The sequence below is a fragment of the Thunnus maccoyii genome, chromosome 10 (assembly GCF_910596095.1).
Source record: "Thunnus maccoyii chromosome 10, fThuMac1.1, whole genome shotgun sequence".
Lineage (NCBI taxonomy): Eukaryota > Metazoa > Chordata > Actinopteri > Scombriformes > Scombridae > Thunnus > Thunnus maccoyii.
The window spans coordinates 6,096,736-6,114,057 of NC_056542.1; the positions used below are offsets into that span (position 1 = coordinate 6,096,736).

The 17,322-nt window shown below is 39.6% G+C and overlaps 1 protein-coding gene across 3 annotated transcripts in view; it reads left to right on the forward strand.

Annotated features, from left to right (window-relative positions):
• crppa (CDP-L-ribitol pyrophosphorylase A) overlaps positions 1 to 17,322 on the forward strand; it is a 49,019-nt gene that overhangs the window by 16,136 nt on the left and 15,561 nt on the right. For 2 of the 3 annotated variants that reach the window (XM_042424755.1, XM_042424756.1), the window contains 3 exons: positions 5,274 to 5,351; positions 6,665 to 6,757; positions 14,264 to 14,395. In XM_042424755.1, the coding sequence (XP_042280689.1) occupies positions 5,274 to 5,351; positions 6,665 to 6,757; positions 14,264 to 14,395 (303 nt within the window). Of the gene's footprint in view, positions 1 to 5,273; positions 5,352 to 6,664; positions 6,758 to 6,860; positions 7,412 to 14,263; positions 14,396 to 17,322 lie in introns of those variants that run through there. The other variant, XM_042424757.1, reaches the window with a different exon arrangement.

The window sequence follows — 17,322 nt, forward strand, 5'->3', positions numbered from 1 at the left end:
ATATGTTGGTGGTTGGTGGAAGATCCCCATCACGTCACCATCTCCCCGTCCCTGTCTCCCGTCCTGTACCTCCAATCCCCCCCCCCCCCACCCCCCGAAGCTCATTGTGAGCTCCACTTGGGTGGCCCGGTGGTGGAGACTTGCCATCTGCGGTCAGACCTCTAATGGAGCCTGTCTGGGACATCCACTCCGCGCAACTTTTCCTCCTCCTCATTTTCTTCCTCCCATCTCCCGACCTCCACCTCTCACTCCCCTGCACGCAGGAGAGCAGATGGCAGTCATATTTCCCAAACCACGGGAGTTTGCTTGATTAATTGAGTGTTTAGTGATGAGTTCTTACCTCCTCCTCCTCATCCTCCTACCACCTCAGCTCAGTCAGAACTGACAGGCTCCCAGTTTCCACCATAGTTCATATCCCTCCCTTTCATTCTTAATCTTTTTTTAGGCAAATCAAATTCCCATATTGCCTTCGGCCCATGTTGCAAACATCCTCCATTTAATTTGTAAAATTGTTCCTAATAGACAATGGAAAACAGCCTCCATATGCAAAAAAGTAAAAAGTGACAGTCTGAGATATTAAATCTGACGGCAAAGACCACATAGAGGTTCCACATGTGAAACGCTCTCCTTTACCTCAACAACTGTTGGGTTTCCCTTCAGAAAGCCACTGAACCACGAGCTGAAGCGACCTTTTCGTCTTTTCTTTGAAAATAAAGAAGAAGAGCGGATGTCAGAGAAATGAGTTATTTCACCCAATTGGTTAGTTTAATTTTAGAAATATCAAAATAAATAAAAAGAAATAGAACAAAGAGGGTAATGAACACCAGCTAGGGACAAGTTAGAATGGTTGCAACACAAAATCAGTCCATGTATCAGTTGTTTGGCTGCAAGAGGATGTACTGATTCCCCTGATATGAGAAGATCATAATGGCCTGTAGAGTCAAAATCCAATATCAGAGCTCTGCAACAAATACTGCCTTTGTGGAGATGAAGCTTTGTTTAGCCCATTAAAGGATGGGTTCACAATTTTTCAGTCTGTCTTAAAATAACAGTCGGATGCCCAAATGAACATTAAAACATGTTTTTCATGCCATAATCGTTCTCCTGTTCACAGAAGATGAAGACGATCCCTTCATAATGCACTTACTGTCCTTTAACATTAATTTTTCCAGAGATTGTGAAGGTGTTCATGACGTCGTGTCCACCCCTTCACATGCTCATATTTCACTCCCATCACCTATTATTTATTTTCAGAGTAGACACCCAAGCTGACAAATCGCCCACACATGGCTTTATGTACAGAAACGTGTTCCTTGGATCATCCTGATGTGTGTATATATATATTCCCCGGGTGTAGCTGCTGACATAGGAGAGGGGCAACAGAGCACGCCGCATGACGTGTTCCAATACTCCGCTGTGATCCAAACGCCCATCTTCCTTTAAACTCGCTCCAAGTCCTTCATCAGCTGATGTCAAACAGGCGGATCTCGCTGTCCGGTGCTGGATAGGGCCCCAGAGATGGATAGGGGCCAGTGTCGGCATCTTTGGATCGGCTGATTGGAGCCATTCCCGTCTGTGCTCAGGTGGCCGGTGGGGATGTGTGTTTTTCCGGTGCGCGTGTTCGGAACTAGATTCATCCTTTTTTTTCAGGCAGTTTAGGAGGGAGGGAGAATAGAGAGAGGGGGGAGATGAAAGGCGAGTGGAAGAAGCGGAAGAATTATCCTTGTCCCAGTGCCACTACGTGAATCTAATACAGGGATAAGTGAGGTCGGGCTGCTCGAACTCAGCTGACAGTATGGTGTGTGTGTGTGTGTGTGTGCGTGCGCAGGTGGAGGAATTGGCAACAAGTCTTGAGTGAGAGGAAAACACTCACAGTTAGAATATGATTAAGGGATCCTGTCAGCAGGCAGGATGCCACCTGAGATACATTTGATCCAGTTCAAATCCAAGTTGTCATTTGATGTAAAATTTATACTGAAATGAATCTGTCAAGTTTAAACTCCTGAAAAAAAAATTCCACTTTCCCAGGAAGAATACATTTCAGTTTTATTTATGTAGCATCAAATCACAGCATAAGTTATCTCAGGGCACTTTTCACATAGAGCAAACTCTTTATTTTACAGAGACCCAACAATTCCCCTCATGAGCAAGCACTTGGCGACCGCGGCAAGGAAAAACTCCCCTTTTAACGGGAAAGAAACCTCAAGCAGAACCAGGCATCTAGGTGGGCGGCCATCTGCCCTGACCGGTTGGGTTCAGAGAGAAAGAAAAAGGGAGAGAGAGACGCAGAGAAGCACAACAACAATAATAATAATAGAAATATGAAGAAGCATTGTTCTTCTTTGAGGGCATTTACTAACCTTGTCACTCTCACACAGTTGCACACATTCACACCTTTGAGATGCCCAGTACAATAGTACAACCATTGTATCTGTTGATTATTAAACATTTTCATTGGAGCAGTAGGGGGTTCAGTCTCTCAGACAGCCAATGTGCTAATATATAAATGTAAGAAACTGCCATTCCAGTAAGTAGTTTTAACAAAAGCAGTCAAGCAAAATAATGTGTGATAAGTAGTTTTGCATCTCTGTTTTTTTTTTGCAATCTCTGCTCTTTATGTGTTACAGCTCTTAACAGCTCCAGGTCATGACTATTAAAATAGTTATTGTGAAAGTATAAAGCTGTAGTGATGTGAAGTGTTCAGATCAATCTCTAGTTTCAGTTATAGAGAAGCAAACAACGTCCTGACCTACAAATTTCAGTGTCTTTCTGTGGAATTTTGCTTCATTGTTACCAAATGTGAAGCATTACTGTGTTATTGTGTTCCCTTCCACACAATAGGCAAAATGTTTCTTAAGCACAGAAAAAAAAAACAAAAAAAAAAACTAGATGAAGAGATATTACAAATGTAATATTTAGCCAAACCAGTCAGTTTTGTAATGCAAAACACAAAATCCCTGTGTGCAGTTTATAATGAAGAACTGAAAATCTCTATTTCCTGTAAAGGAATTCATCTATTTTAGAGGAGTTTTGCCAGGCAGTCAAAATCCTGCTTCTCCCTTTTTAGTCTTATTATTATTATTATGAGGCATCTACTATTCAAACATTTGGCTTCAGGGAATTGGAGGCTAAATTGAGATTAGTGGATGTTTTATGAGCACATAAATACACACAAAGAAAAAGAAAGACAGATCTGATAAGAAAAAAAAAATCCAAATCACCTCTTCTGTACTCTTCTCTCCCTTACTGCTTATCTGTTTAACTTGATGTATGATAATATTCTTATATTCAGTCCACATCAAAGAGAATCCTCAGACTCATCTATCAATTTAATGAAGATTTTTAATGATTAACCTCAACCTACAAGAGAATATGTCATTAAGACAGAGAAGAAAAAGTATCTTAAATGCTTTTTTAGAGCTGAATATTGACCTCTGAATGTGGGAAATAATATGTCAGAGTATTTGGAGCATGGACAAACATACACAGTTATTACATCTACATCAACAGTTACTGTAGCTAATGTTACTATCCCACCTTGATGCCAATACAGGCTCAAAGATGAAATAAATTACATGATGTGTTATTCTTTTTCTCTCCTGTTGTTAAATTCATGCTGCTCTCATCTAACAAGAAACTTAATAAAACCACTAAAACCAGTCTCTAGCATTCACATTCAGATTTTCACTGCAGTAATTCAAGTTAAACAACACAAATTATGTGATTCAAATTCAGTTTTTTAATGCAATTACTCAAATTGAGCAATTAAGATTCAAATATAAATGATTCAGTTTTAAGTGACACATATTTCTGCTCATAAGCAACTAACTAGTGAACATAATGGAGCATTTAGTGGAGACCAAATCAGAGCTAAAAGCAGAGTGAATATTGGGTGTAAATGTGCTGGTTGGTTAGAAAAACAGCATAAAATGAATACTAATGTTGCTCTGTGACTGCTCGGTGTGTAAACAGGCGACTAAGCGGATAGGAAGTCAGTGTTGTATTACAGCCTCATTTCACTGCCTCTAAATAGCCAGAAAAAATCATTTATTACCGCTTTATGTAATTTAATAAGGATTTTTTAATGTTTAAACGCTTGATTGTTTTAAATTAGACCCTTCCACTCCAGAAGTCTCTTCCTCAACACATTTAAAATTTATATTGTGGGTTACTTTCTGTCTTACCGAGCTTTGAAACCTTGTTTTTCTTCTCTCCTCGGAGCGGTTTGGTCGTTGAGCTTCCATGGCTTCTTGGCTCTCCGGGCCATGCCTAAATTTAAATAAACATTCCTACTCTGGGATTTCATGCCCAACCTGGTTTAGATCATGTCATTTTTTTTTTTTTTTTTTTTTTTTTTAAACCCTGCAAATCTACATTTCGGACTGAAATTATTTTCCTCCTGAAGCTTTGGGCAGTTATCTTTCAAGACCAATTAACCCTCCGACATATGTTTTCCATAACCATTTCACATTTCCAATTACTTTCTGTTATTTTAATGGGTAGAACAACTGTATCTCAATGCCAAACTGAGACTCTTAACTGTTTATTTCTGTGTTTATTTCCTGTATGTGTGTGTGTGGAATCGTAGTACCAGGCTTTAATTACAGGCTAAACAACAAAGATGAATGTAAAACGGACACGGTGGACATGGCGTGTTATCCGGTTGCCTCACGTCACTCGTATGCCAAGGCCAAAACTGAATGGAAAGATCAGGACCCTAAATGTTCTGGTTCTTTGAGCAAAAAAGCTTTTTACGATTCTTGGCCGTAAGTCCACCTTCGACTCAATTTGCAGCGTAATGAAATTTAAGTTGGCTTGCGTATGATCACTGTTCCCGGCTTTTTGCATATGACAGGATTTTCCTGCCAGGTCAGGAGTATAAAGAAGCCCAGAAAAGTTTCTTTTTTTAATCCCTTCCATTTGTTCTAATAAGCTTCTGATTACAGTTGATGGAAATAAGCCATTCAGTTTGTACTCTCGGAGTCTAATGGGATTTTTTTTTTTTTTTTTTTTGCCCCTTCTTCTCTAATCATAAAATGATTCATGACAGGAAAGCAGGTGGGTGTACTCTTGCACTGAATGATTGAAGAAGTGGCAGAAACGAAAACCAGAAGGCTCTTGAACTTTTGAGCACCGAAGTCAATCAGTCACTCGACGTCAGATGCATTAAGGACCCTGGTACTGCAGCACCTGCTTTAAATGTTATTACTCAGGATCCTGTAACAAGCTGAATATCAACCAAATTTTTAACAGAAGGTATCTCTGTCTTACAGGAGCTGGACGTCATCCCAGATCTGACGGGAGACAACGCCAGGTATCTGCTAAAGGAGTGGAACTTCATCCAGGTTTCTGTAAGTTCCCGTTTTAAGCGCAATTTTTATGTCAAATGTAATTTTTTTGGATAGTTTTTTAGCGGTGAGAAGCATAAGCAAACAATTAACACAATGTCTGGTTTATATGTCGCCATTTTTCACATTTTCTTTGCTTCCAACCCCTGCATAACAACAACACACACTGCAGGAAAAAGAGAGAGGAAAAAAAAGGAGGAAGACAGCAATAACCAATGAAAACCAATACAATAATAACAACAATGGGGTCAGTAAGTAGATGGCCAGGAAAAAAAAACAGTGGAAAAGAAAAATAAATATAATATAGTAAAATAAAAATTGGAAAAACCTCCACTTCAACTTGTTTATAGTTGGCTATGGGGTTAAGGAGTACATTGATCAGGAGCCTGTTACAGGCCGATGACATCATGTAGAAACATAGGTAATCAGTCAGGAGGAAGAACAGATAAACCATTAAAATAGGAGGCAAAGGGTCGCCATTTGTTTTAGAAAGTGCTCATCTTTCAGCCAGGCAGAGAGATTCAGACAACTCTATTTATCCCAAAAGGGCATTTCGGTGTCAGAGAGCCTTTGCTTGCACCCTCACAATGGCCAGTAAGGGGAAAGGCTGTAAACTTGTTATTCTACAACATCGAGAATACATCAAAAATCAAAGACCGATATGTTCCAAGCTCTGGGAAAGACCAGAACATATATATATGAGCGGTTTGCCCGTAGAGTGCCGCAACAATCACATTTGGGATCGGAAGCAGGGTAAATTTCATGCGTTTTACATTTACACAAGCGGGCTCTGTGCACCACCGTTAGCTGGATCAAATTGAATCGAGCACAGGGTGATGAAGAATTCACCCTATCTAATGCCACTTCCCACCAGTCCTATGCCAGTTCCATTCCCAGTCCTCCCCCCCCCCCCCTCCCATACTGACCCGGAGACTGTGTCACTGTCTAAAGACGTGGTGTTTTGATAAATTTCAGTTTCTCCCATAATGATTCTTGTGGCGGTCTGGGAAAGGAATCAAACTTTGTATGTTCAGAGTGACAGACCCGAAGGTAGCGGAACAAATTTGAACTTGGCAGATATTAAATTTAAGACATAAAGAGTCGTAGATAGAAAAAACATCACCATCGTAGAGGTCTTTGAAACAACCGATACCTAGTCTGCTCCAGAAAGTAAAGGTCCAAAATGGAGGGAGCAAATAAGTGGTTGTCAAATGTAAATTCATCATCTGTTCTGGCCAGAAGGATGTCTAGATTTAGCATATTTATCATCTTGCTGTAAAAGTTCTTATCTTTTTTCTTATTTCTTTGGTCTCCAGGTCAATCGTTCTTGCCTGTCTGAAGTGAACACCATGCTGGCGGCTTTGGAGGCGGCGAATCGAGCTCTTCTCCACCCACTGGTTGTCATTTTGGTGAGTTCTTGCAGGGATACTGTAGTCATGACTTCACATGCACAAATACAGTATATCCTACAACCCTCCCAAACCGGTGGAAACTGAAATTCCCTCTCTGCAGTCCTGACTGTTTCCATTCCTCGTTGTGAGTTGGCTGTCCTCGTTGATGTCTTGAGGACGGAGGTGCAAACCAGTGAAGAGTGCTCAGATGTTGGGAGTAACAGGAGCTATTAGCAGCACAGTAACTCTGGCGTGCAGTTGTAGCAAGAAAACACGTAATTTCTTCAATTCTTAAAAAACACATCTCAACTATTTAACTTTTTTTAATCCAAACTTTGCACACATAGGCCCAGCGCCAAAATAAAGCTCAGTAATGCGGCCAACACAACCTGGAATGTTTGCTCTTGATTTTTGTGTGTTTGTCTATGTGTGTATGTTATAACCTCCAAAAATAACCCAACTCCAATTTAATAAGTGCAAATGTCAGACAGCATTACTTGATTAAACCGCTTTCTTGATTTGTGTTTGGTACGCTGGCCTTTCAGTAAAGCTGTAAGTCCACACACGGCGGCTTTCATTAGTGCAGGATCGACTTGTCACGCCATAACAAAAGCATCTGTGCAAATCTTATTCTCATTACTTTTGTATTCTTCACTTGAAAGGCAGATACTGTCGATGAGCAATAAGCACCCAGTGCTAAAATAAATGATATGAATAATAAAATGGTTTTGCTGCCAATTTATAACACAACAGGGATTCAATCAAGGATGTAAAATAAGTGATAAGAACAGCAGTTTCAGATTAATTAGTCATTAGTATGAGCACTAATTACAAAGAAAAGGGCTATACCTACCCACCGAAACAAACTGCACCAACACAAAGCTCCCGCCCATTCTGTGTGATTGACAGCTGGTCTCCGGTGACATTGGGTTTGCAGTAATGAACATATTTGGTTATTTTGTTTGTGAAATATTCATCTCTCTGTTTAAGGAATACTGATAAGAAATAGTTTGACATTTTTGGAAATATAGTTATTTGCTTCGTTGCTGAGAGTCAGATAAGAAGACTGATGTCACTCCTCATGTCTATAAATATGAAGTTACAGTCTCAAACAAAACTGTGCAATCAGGAGGTTATAAGCTTCGGTTTCACTGGAAACAAGGAGAAACAGATTGATTCTCTCCAAATGTTAAAAAAGCTAAAGCTCACTAATTAACACGTTGCATCTCATTTGTTTGATCTGTGCAGAAAATCAACGTTTAAAAATCTTTGGTTTTACGAGGATTTATGTTTTTGACTGTTTCCAGGCGAAGTTGGAATCTGATTGCCTGACTTGCTAAGCTAAGATAGTAGCCTGCTAGCTTTATGTTTAACATAAAAGTGGTATTGATCTTAAAAAAAAAAAGTGAATGAGCATTTTACCCCAAGAGAAGTATTCTTTTAATTTTATATATTAAAAGAATCTTAAAATGAAGGTGGAACCTGCATGAAATATGTAACTTTAAAGTGTAAAGACATTCAAGTCCTAAATGTTGCATAGAGTACGCTTTTCCAGCTGCCCCAGCATTGATTAGTAAGTTTTGTTATAACTTGATTTAAAGTTTATGAAGCAGATGGATAGATTTTGCAATTTCATGCACAATTTCCTCTGCTGCCATATTTTCTTCTCTGAACAGGAATACCTTAAAGGGAAAGTTCACCACTGTGAATATGATGATTTCTTAAAACTAGGTTACCTATGTAATAGAAATGTGCTATTATTTTTTGAAATTGGTGCCCTATGACTAGAGAAAACTGAGAAAAAGGCTGTAAAGGTCCCCATGCAGCTCTTAAGGGGAAATCCTACAACAACCAGAATGCATTGCAGGCATCCTGTCCAATCAGACTGACTCTACTGACGTTGTGTTTACAGCCAGCAGAGCGGCTGTTTAGCAAAGACTGAGCAGCGTTTTATCTCTTTACCGAGGCTTATTTTCATTTACAAAACGTTTCTCCTCATCGAGTCTGGATATATATCGCACCGGTGTGCAAGGATCACAAAACAAACGGCGCGCTGGAGTCAGTTATTTCAGCATTGCAAACTTACCGGGAGCTGCACGGCTGCACACAAGCTAGAGCTGCCGACGAACAGACAAAACACCTCAGAGTCTGCCTTCTCCAATTGAGCTTGTTTTGGGAAACAATCGCGGATGAAGGGGTGAAAAACTGCAACTAAACACTGTTTCTTTTACCTGTTTTTGACGACGAGGCGCCAGACCCGGGATTGTGCTCAAGCTGGATGTAGTTAACCTGTAAGTTAACTTACAGGTAATTTAACACAGTCGCTGTTCTACAGAAGCTCTACAGAAACACTGCAAAGTTTGTTGAGGTGCAGAGTTTTCAGCCTGTCTCCATTCTCCCACCGGTCACCGGTCGATGCTGAAAAGCTACCCCGGCTGCAGCACTTGTCTTTCGGCTGCTGCTGTAACGTATCCCTGGGGGTGGTAGCTTCCTCCTCCACACTGCTGCATCTGATTCCACAGCATGATATTCGGCCTGGTATCATGAAGTTTTCTTCCAAATATGCTGATATTTTAAATTATTTAGTAGTAGGATATTTTAGTGTCTGCTTTTCCATAGCATGATAGACGGGAGTGTTTGGGGAGACCCACATTTGACAGTCCTTGAAGGCAACACTACAGAAGATGAGGAAATGTAGTTTTGTAGACTGAGGCAGATCTTCAAAGTCTGCAGGCTGACGCGTTTTGCATCACCTGGCAGACTTTTTGCCGGCAAATGAGCGGGGAGCTCTGGGTCCAGGCAGCACGGAGGGAAGTTGAACATTGTCCATTTGCATATACCACCCACGTTGTAATGATACAACGCTGGTTGAAAATCAGCAAAGTTTCCCTTTAAAGTACCTACTGCGTGAGACCGAGCAATTTCGCTTTTCATCCAATTAACTGATGCGAAACCTCTGTTTAGTAAATAAGGTAAAACACAATTTGGCTGTTTGCAGCCTATAAAAGGGCCAAATGTCAGTCTGAATTAACAGCTCCTGTAGGTCTGTGTGCTCAGTAAACTGACTGAGGCAAAGTTAAGCATGTCTCAGTATCATTTCCCACACTTTGAATGAACTTTTCTTTACATGCTTCATGAATGCAGACATCTGGCACAGGACAGATTCAGTTTCGTCGAGGTACACGTACTACACGGCGAGCTATAGCTTTTCTTTTTTTACGCTTGTAAAAACGTCACCTGTAGTCTACCTTCGGTCCCTTGAGGAGCTCTGTAGCTGTTTGGAAACCTTACACCCCACGGGAGAGCGACACAGCTCTGCCTCGCTTACTGTTTGTCCTGCTTCAAACACCGACATCCGTTTCTATCAGAGCAGCACCGAGAGGTCTGAGTTAGACAAACCTAAAACAAACTTATCAAATCTGCACCGAGAAACATTTAAATATTTATGAAAATTTACCCTTTTTTTTTTAATTTGGAAAAAATGACCTTTTCAACTAACACACACAGAGCCTGCACAGGCCGATTCCTACCACAAAACAAGTCTTAATCTCTGCAGATGTCACGCAGCATTACTCCACCCCAAGCCTCTGCTCTTATTCTTGATGGTTTTCAACACAGATTGGCACACACACACACACACACACACACACACAGACACACCTCCACACACATGGATTCACACGTGAAAACAACCCAGGCTGAAGCTGCAGGGTTTTCATTGGGTTGACTCACTGCCACACTGGAGCAACTCCATGTCTGAGTTCTCCACAACTCCCAGTGTCAACAAGCCTCTATTCTATTCTATTCTATTCTTTTCTAGAGTAAACTATATACTCTAATTTCTATTTGTTTTCTGTTCTGTTCTAGAATATCATATTCTATACTATACTATTCTCTTCTATTTTATTGTAGAATATCAAAGGCTATTCTGTTCTATTCTTTTATATTTTTATTCTATACTATATTATATACTATACTTCTATTCTATATCACTGTTGAATAGCATAGGCTATTCTATTCTATACTAGTAATGTATTCTATACTATTCTATTCATAGACATACATACATATACTAGAATAACATACTCTTCTGCACTATTATTCGATTACTTTCTGTTCTACTGTAGAATATCAAAGGCTATTCTGTTCTTTTACACTTTTATTCTATTTTATTCTATTTCATTGTAGAATAGCTTATGCAGGGATTAGAATAGGAATAGTTATATGAGCTACTCTATTCTTTTTATTTTTATTCTCCTCTACTGTACTCCACTATTCTGCTCCACTTTGTTATATTCTATTAATTTGTTTATCACTAATTTCATTGCAGATAAGTTCAAACAAATCACTAGTACTGAATTTTGATGATCAGGCAATCATTTAAGTAATTTATTAAACAAAACACTGGTCCCAGCTTCTAAAATGTGAGGATTTGCTGCTTTTCTCTTTATATAATTGTTTAATATAATTGTTAATTTAATATCTTCAGGTTTTGGACTTTGGACAGAGTAAATGATCAGTCACCTAACTGACAAAATAAGCAAGAAAAAAGTAGATAATAATCCTTATTTGGCAGCTCTACAAGTTTCGACGTCATATAACAATAAACATAATATATATGTATAATAAAAATGATTAAGACCAGATTAAAAACTATCAGTTAAACTATCTATAAAACTGTCCATAAATTATAAAGTGAGCTACATTTTAAAAAAGGAAAAACTTCAACAGATTACACAGAGTTTACTTTTCCTTCCCTCCCTAATCTGATTTCATGGTCACGTTAGAATGTGTATGAACTCAGTCTGGGAAGTTATGACTGAAAGAAACTTGAAGCAGCTCTTGAGTTTCACGGTTGTAAGAGATGTGGATCAGTTCAGCACCAAAGTGTTTTTCTTACCTTTTCTTTTTTAAATAGGGGGGGCTGTTGTTAAGTTGCACACGAACCCTGTTGTTTATCACAGGTTTGATCACATGGTAGTAATCAGTGGAAGGTTGAAGCGTAGGTGGTAACCTCGAGGGCGGAGAAGCAGATCAGTGATTGAAGGTCAGTGTTTTGTTGGGGAAAATTTAGTCAAGAAAAGTGAAAGAAACATGCTGAGATGCCCTTACCTTGAGCAGTGTATTAAAAGAAAGAACCTCCCTCCTGATGTTACCACTTGTTTTCTTATGTTTTTAAGTATCATCAACCTTTTATCAGTATTTCCTTCGCGCCACAGAAGATGTTGATTTCTGATTGATGCATTGAGGCAGGTTACGATCATTTGTCGGGACACCTCAAATATTTTTCCAATAAACAGTTTAACACCTTTTTAAATCATTGCATGAGGTGTATCAAGCAGAAACTGACTACAAACAAACTAAATTAAAGGGGCAAATAAAATGAATTACAATTTAAACTCAGTCTTCTTTTATATTCTTGGGTAACTGGTCACAGTTTAAGTGCAATAGTACACTCCAAAGTTTCCACACTTAAATAAAATAATGGATATACTCAAGGAAACTTACATCACCTACACGTTGTTCATTGTTTTCTTTTATCAGGACACTGTGTCGTGCATTGTCACTTAAATGAAGTGTTTCGTTACTAGAGTACCATGACCCTCTTTTACCCCAACATAAAATATCACGCACATTTCCAGGTCTCTGTTTATATTCTGGGGCTCTACTGGAATATCTTTGCATGATTTACAGTTAAAAAACCTCCTTATTTATCTTATACTGGCTCTTTATGCAGCCCCTCAGTTCAGCCTTTGTCTGAAACAGGCTGTTTTAGCTCCTGTCTCTTTCCCAATGAGCCCACTCTGTTCTGATTGTCCAGCTTTAGCTGGTTTCAGAGTAGTAGTTGCTTCTTTTCACTCAAAATGGAAACTTCTCTAATACATCTCTACATGTTGGAGCCAAAATCCAATCTGAAACATGCAAGTGGACGACATGAACAGCCGTGGAACAACTTTAGGAGTGAACGGCCGTTTTTTGGCATGTATGAACAATCTGACATCATCACGAGGAGGAAGTAGAGGTGCAAACAAAGCACTCAGAGCAGGCTGGAGCCCTGGCTTTTAACTTGCAGGGAGCATTTTTCCATACGTTCACCTCAAGTTTTGGAACTTTGACTGTGTTTAACATTTGATACCATAACAGGATAGAAATCAGAGAAAATCAGAAAACGCATGATATGTCCCCTTTAAGTTAGTAAGCAATGACTTGTTTTCATTCAGTTTGTTGGAATCACCTGCTAGCAACGTAGCAACCACCTTCTATATTTAGTATGCGTGATAGTAGCCAAACTTCCATGTCTTGTATCTTCATTTCATTTTACTCTAGCCTTTTGAGGCCACTAACGGAATAAAGTTTGTTAGTTTTCCTCTTCTTCTGTGGATTTCTAGTGAAGTTAGAATCAAACATTCACTTTCTCCATGAGCTTCTTCCACCGTAAAACCTGACACTGACTGCTGGTGATGTTTTAAGATCCCCCTGCAGTAGTTGCAGTATTATTATCTTGACTTGATTTCATGTAGTAAAAGTCCAAAACTGTAAAGTACTCTACATCCCCGGTAACTATTATGTTTGAGTCGATCTCTCTTTTAACCGTCCCAGTAGAGCTGCCGAACGGCCAAAGGTAGACACTAGTATTTTTAGTGTGTAGCTCACTGAAAATGAAGTGAAAATAAAAAAGAACATCCATCCTTACTCAACCTTTTTGACTTTAAAAAAGGAACGAAAGAATGACACATCTTTATTTTCTCAATCCGTGCCGTTGTCCCGGTGTCAGTTTTGTATTTTGGAACTCAGTGTGTTCATATTGTCTGCACACTGCAGCATTGATATTTGAATAGACTCATATATGGCCCGGAGAAGCCAATTTATGTGCACTGTGATATTTATGTGCGAGAGGTTTGACATCTGCTAATGTGCTGAATTATCAGTCTTCAAGTCGAAGTTCACTTGATGACAGCGAGCACCTGATTGATATTCAAGTGTACGTGTAATAATTAACGTTTAGAGCAGATGTCTTGACACATTTTGAAGCGTTTCTCCTGACTTGTGCATCTCACTGCCACAGTTTTTAAGGATATATGACAAAATAATTGCCGTAAATAAATCAGGACTTACATTTCTGTCAGTGGGATGATTATGGAAATCGGCTAAGCTTTGGATACTCATACGGATAACACGGTAATGTGAACCAATGTGTCTGGATTATGCTGCCCTAATTGGAGAAAATAAACCCCAGAGGCCCTAAAGATTTACAACTGAATTACAGAGTCATTATATCCTGAGACAGGACTGTGTATCAGCCAACCTCTGTTTACTCTCAGCCAGCAGAGCTCACGCGTCACAAATCTTCCCTGAACACAACCTTAAATAAACAGGCCTATTGAGTTGCAACATGTTTAAACGACTGCTCGAACAATGAGCTGTAATTGTTCCAAAAAAAGGGCATAATTGCTGTTCTGGTAAAAAGATCCTTGTTATTGGCAAGTGTTTTCTGATTGGGCGCGGTGGTCTTTGTTTTGATAGGTGCATTTGAGCACTTCGGATGAGCTGTCCGTCAGTGGGAAGATGGCAGAGCCCGCGGCAATCATGGAGCTGGCCTCAGCAGCCAAGCTCCGAAATATTCTCCTCTACGGTGTCCAGCTTCAGCAGTCAAAGGTAAGCTCTTTGTCTTTTCTCATCTATTCTTCCATTTTTCCTTTTCTAAAGTGAGCTCCAGGTTCCTGTGGAATGCATATTTAAAAGAGGCCAAACTAAACAGAGTTGGAAATGTCTTTTAAGAGTCTTGTTCCAATGCCCTGTCATGCTTTTATGCTTCAGGCAAGGTTGCTGTCTTTTAACACCCATCTTTCTGTGTTAGTGTGGTGTGTGTGTGTGCACACATGGACAGGTGTGTCTATTTTTGTGCAAGTAGGAATAAATATGTACCCACGAGTGTGATTAAGAGGGCGGGATCTCAACTTTTCCCCTCTCCTGCTGTATGTGTTGCGCGGTGTCGTTTGAAGTGAACGCCAGAGGGATGAAAAGGATGCAGAGGTGCTTTAGGTCTAAAGTGACGACCACCACCAATGAAGCTGAAGCTCTCCGGTTAAGCTGTGTGTCATGGGAATCCTCTGCGAAGCCCGCCAAACATACTCTGGAGTCATCAGGGTGGATGCGGTTGACCTGAAATCCATAACTGACTGCTCAGTAATTACAGGATTATATAAGGTAGAATTATTCATCCAGCGCAGTGAGAAATGTCAGGAGTCATGCTACCAAAGCTGTCAAGTCAAATCACATCTTTTTGGACTTGATGTGCGGGGTAAAACCAAAGACAAATGTTGAATATTCATGGAGTTGCTGGCCTTAAATATGACATCCGTCATGATTTATGTTCATGACTGACTGCAACTTTGTGACAAATGGGGCTTCTTGGCAGCCGCATCTCTTCACAAATCAATGGTTAAAGTTTCTGTGCCTCAGGCGACGGGATGTTTGAGCAGGTCAGGTTTATTCACTCCTGCAAAAGAAAACTTGAACGATGAGCCGAAGAAGGAGACTCGATCTTCACTGTGGTCAGCGAGACGGCGTCATCAGCGGGGCCCCTGACGTCACAGGACCATCTAATTAAAACGAGATGCTCGGTATTCTCGATAGCGAGGCATGCAATCCGCTGCTGGCCCACATGTGAGTTTGATTCTGCTATCGGATGTTGGACATCATGGTTTTCCTCTGAATTATGGAGACTAATGCTGTTAATTAGTCATCCTGCTTCAACTCCTCTGAGAGAACAGAGAAAAAGGGGAAGGGAGTGGACGGAGATAATTCGTGTTTCACCATGATAAAATGCTTATCGTTATGAGATAGTGGAACAGCAGAATACAACCTCGAATAAATCACTGTTAGCTTTTTGTTATAATGAGGATAATTCTTCCCAGATGGCCTTATTCATACTTGTCGAGATGCCTGCCAACACTTCCTCTGTCAGCCGCGGTCGTACAGTATATATGAATATTGCTCACAAATTCAAAGTTTGTTTGGTTTTATATAAAGATCTGACAATAATGCACACATAGCCAACATAATCAGCCAGTCAGTGTAATTGTTGAAAGATGAATTAAAACTTTTTTTTTTGCCCTTATGTGTTTGCTGCTTTAAAGAAGACATAACTGTGTTTATATGAGTCATGATGTCACCGAGTACAAGGTACAACTCGGGTATTTTTTTGCCATGAAACTCAGCATTTTTAACATGCAGAGGAGGATGTTATTTTCAGCTCGGGTCACATGTATTTTAGGTAGGATGACATGTTGTGTTTTCACCACGACAAGAAAAGTCTGGATTACATTTTCTGTTCCCTGCGAGGAAAAAGGTCGAGTGTTCCTGTTTGTAAATCTCAAAATATCTTCGTAAAGGAAGCCAGCGCAGACTACAAACATGTTAGTTATGCTGCCGACCACAGGTTTATACATATGTTCTTCCTATAACGTTTGACAGTTCACTTTGTATTAATAAACATTCATTCAGTTCGTATTAATAATGTATTAGCTATACAGCTGTGTAGCCATTATTGATTCAAATAAGGGTTTTTTTTCCACATAAATGCACATAAAAGGCTTGTGACTGTGTGTATTATCTGATTTTTGCCTTTGGTCCACATCAAGACAGATTTTGGTTTCCTGCTGTTGGATGAAGTTTATTGTGTTGTCAAACATCGACCAAACTGACTGCAGTCACCACACAGTTGCAGAGATAAAATCTTGAATGCTCTTCCAATTTAAGTTAGCGGAGTTTTTCTTAGGCACCGTTTTTTTTGTTTTTTTTGAAAACTGATTGTACAATAAAATGACTGAGGTCTTTTTCACTGGCAACAACATTTGCTGGTGAAACAAAACAGAATGTGCAACCCATTTGAACTGTGACCACTGTTACTATATGTACAAATTGCTGAATGTACTAAGGCAAAAAAAACAAAAACAACTATGGACCCGTTTGAGTGTGGAGCAGGGAGATTCTGCAAAGAAGCAAAATAGTAAAACTGAATCTTTTATGGAGACTTACCAGTTCCAACCGAATTTCTTCTCAGTTTCTTTCAACTTTGAAAATGTGAACTGTAAAATATGACTAGATAATTGACATGTAGAGACAAGAGTATGTTTCAAGCAGTAGACATGTTGGGAAATACTGGTACTTTCTTGTCAGATCAGATGGAAACAGCTTAGTTTAGCATATAGCCTGGAAGCAGGAGGAAACAGCCATACTAGCTTCTCCAAAGTTAAAAAAAATATACTTACCAACACCTCTAAAGATCACTAATTAACACAATGTGCCTTATTTTTGTGATTCATACACAAACAGAAAAGCAAAAACACCAACTTGTGGTTTTGGTGGGGAGTTACATACTTTAGCTAAGCTAAGCTAAACAAAGCTAATGGACTCCCGACTCCAGCTCTATATTTAACACACGCATATGAGAGTGGTATCAATCATTTCATCTAACTTCTGTTAGGAAATCGAATAAGCTATTTCCTAAAATGTTGAATCATTCCTTTCAACTGAAACCATTTGGTTAAGGTTTGGAAAGGATCGTGGTCATGATCGTA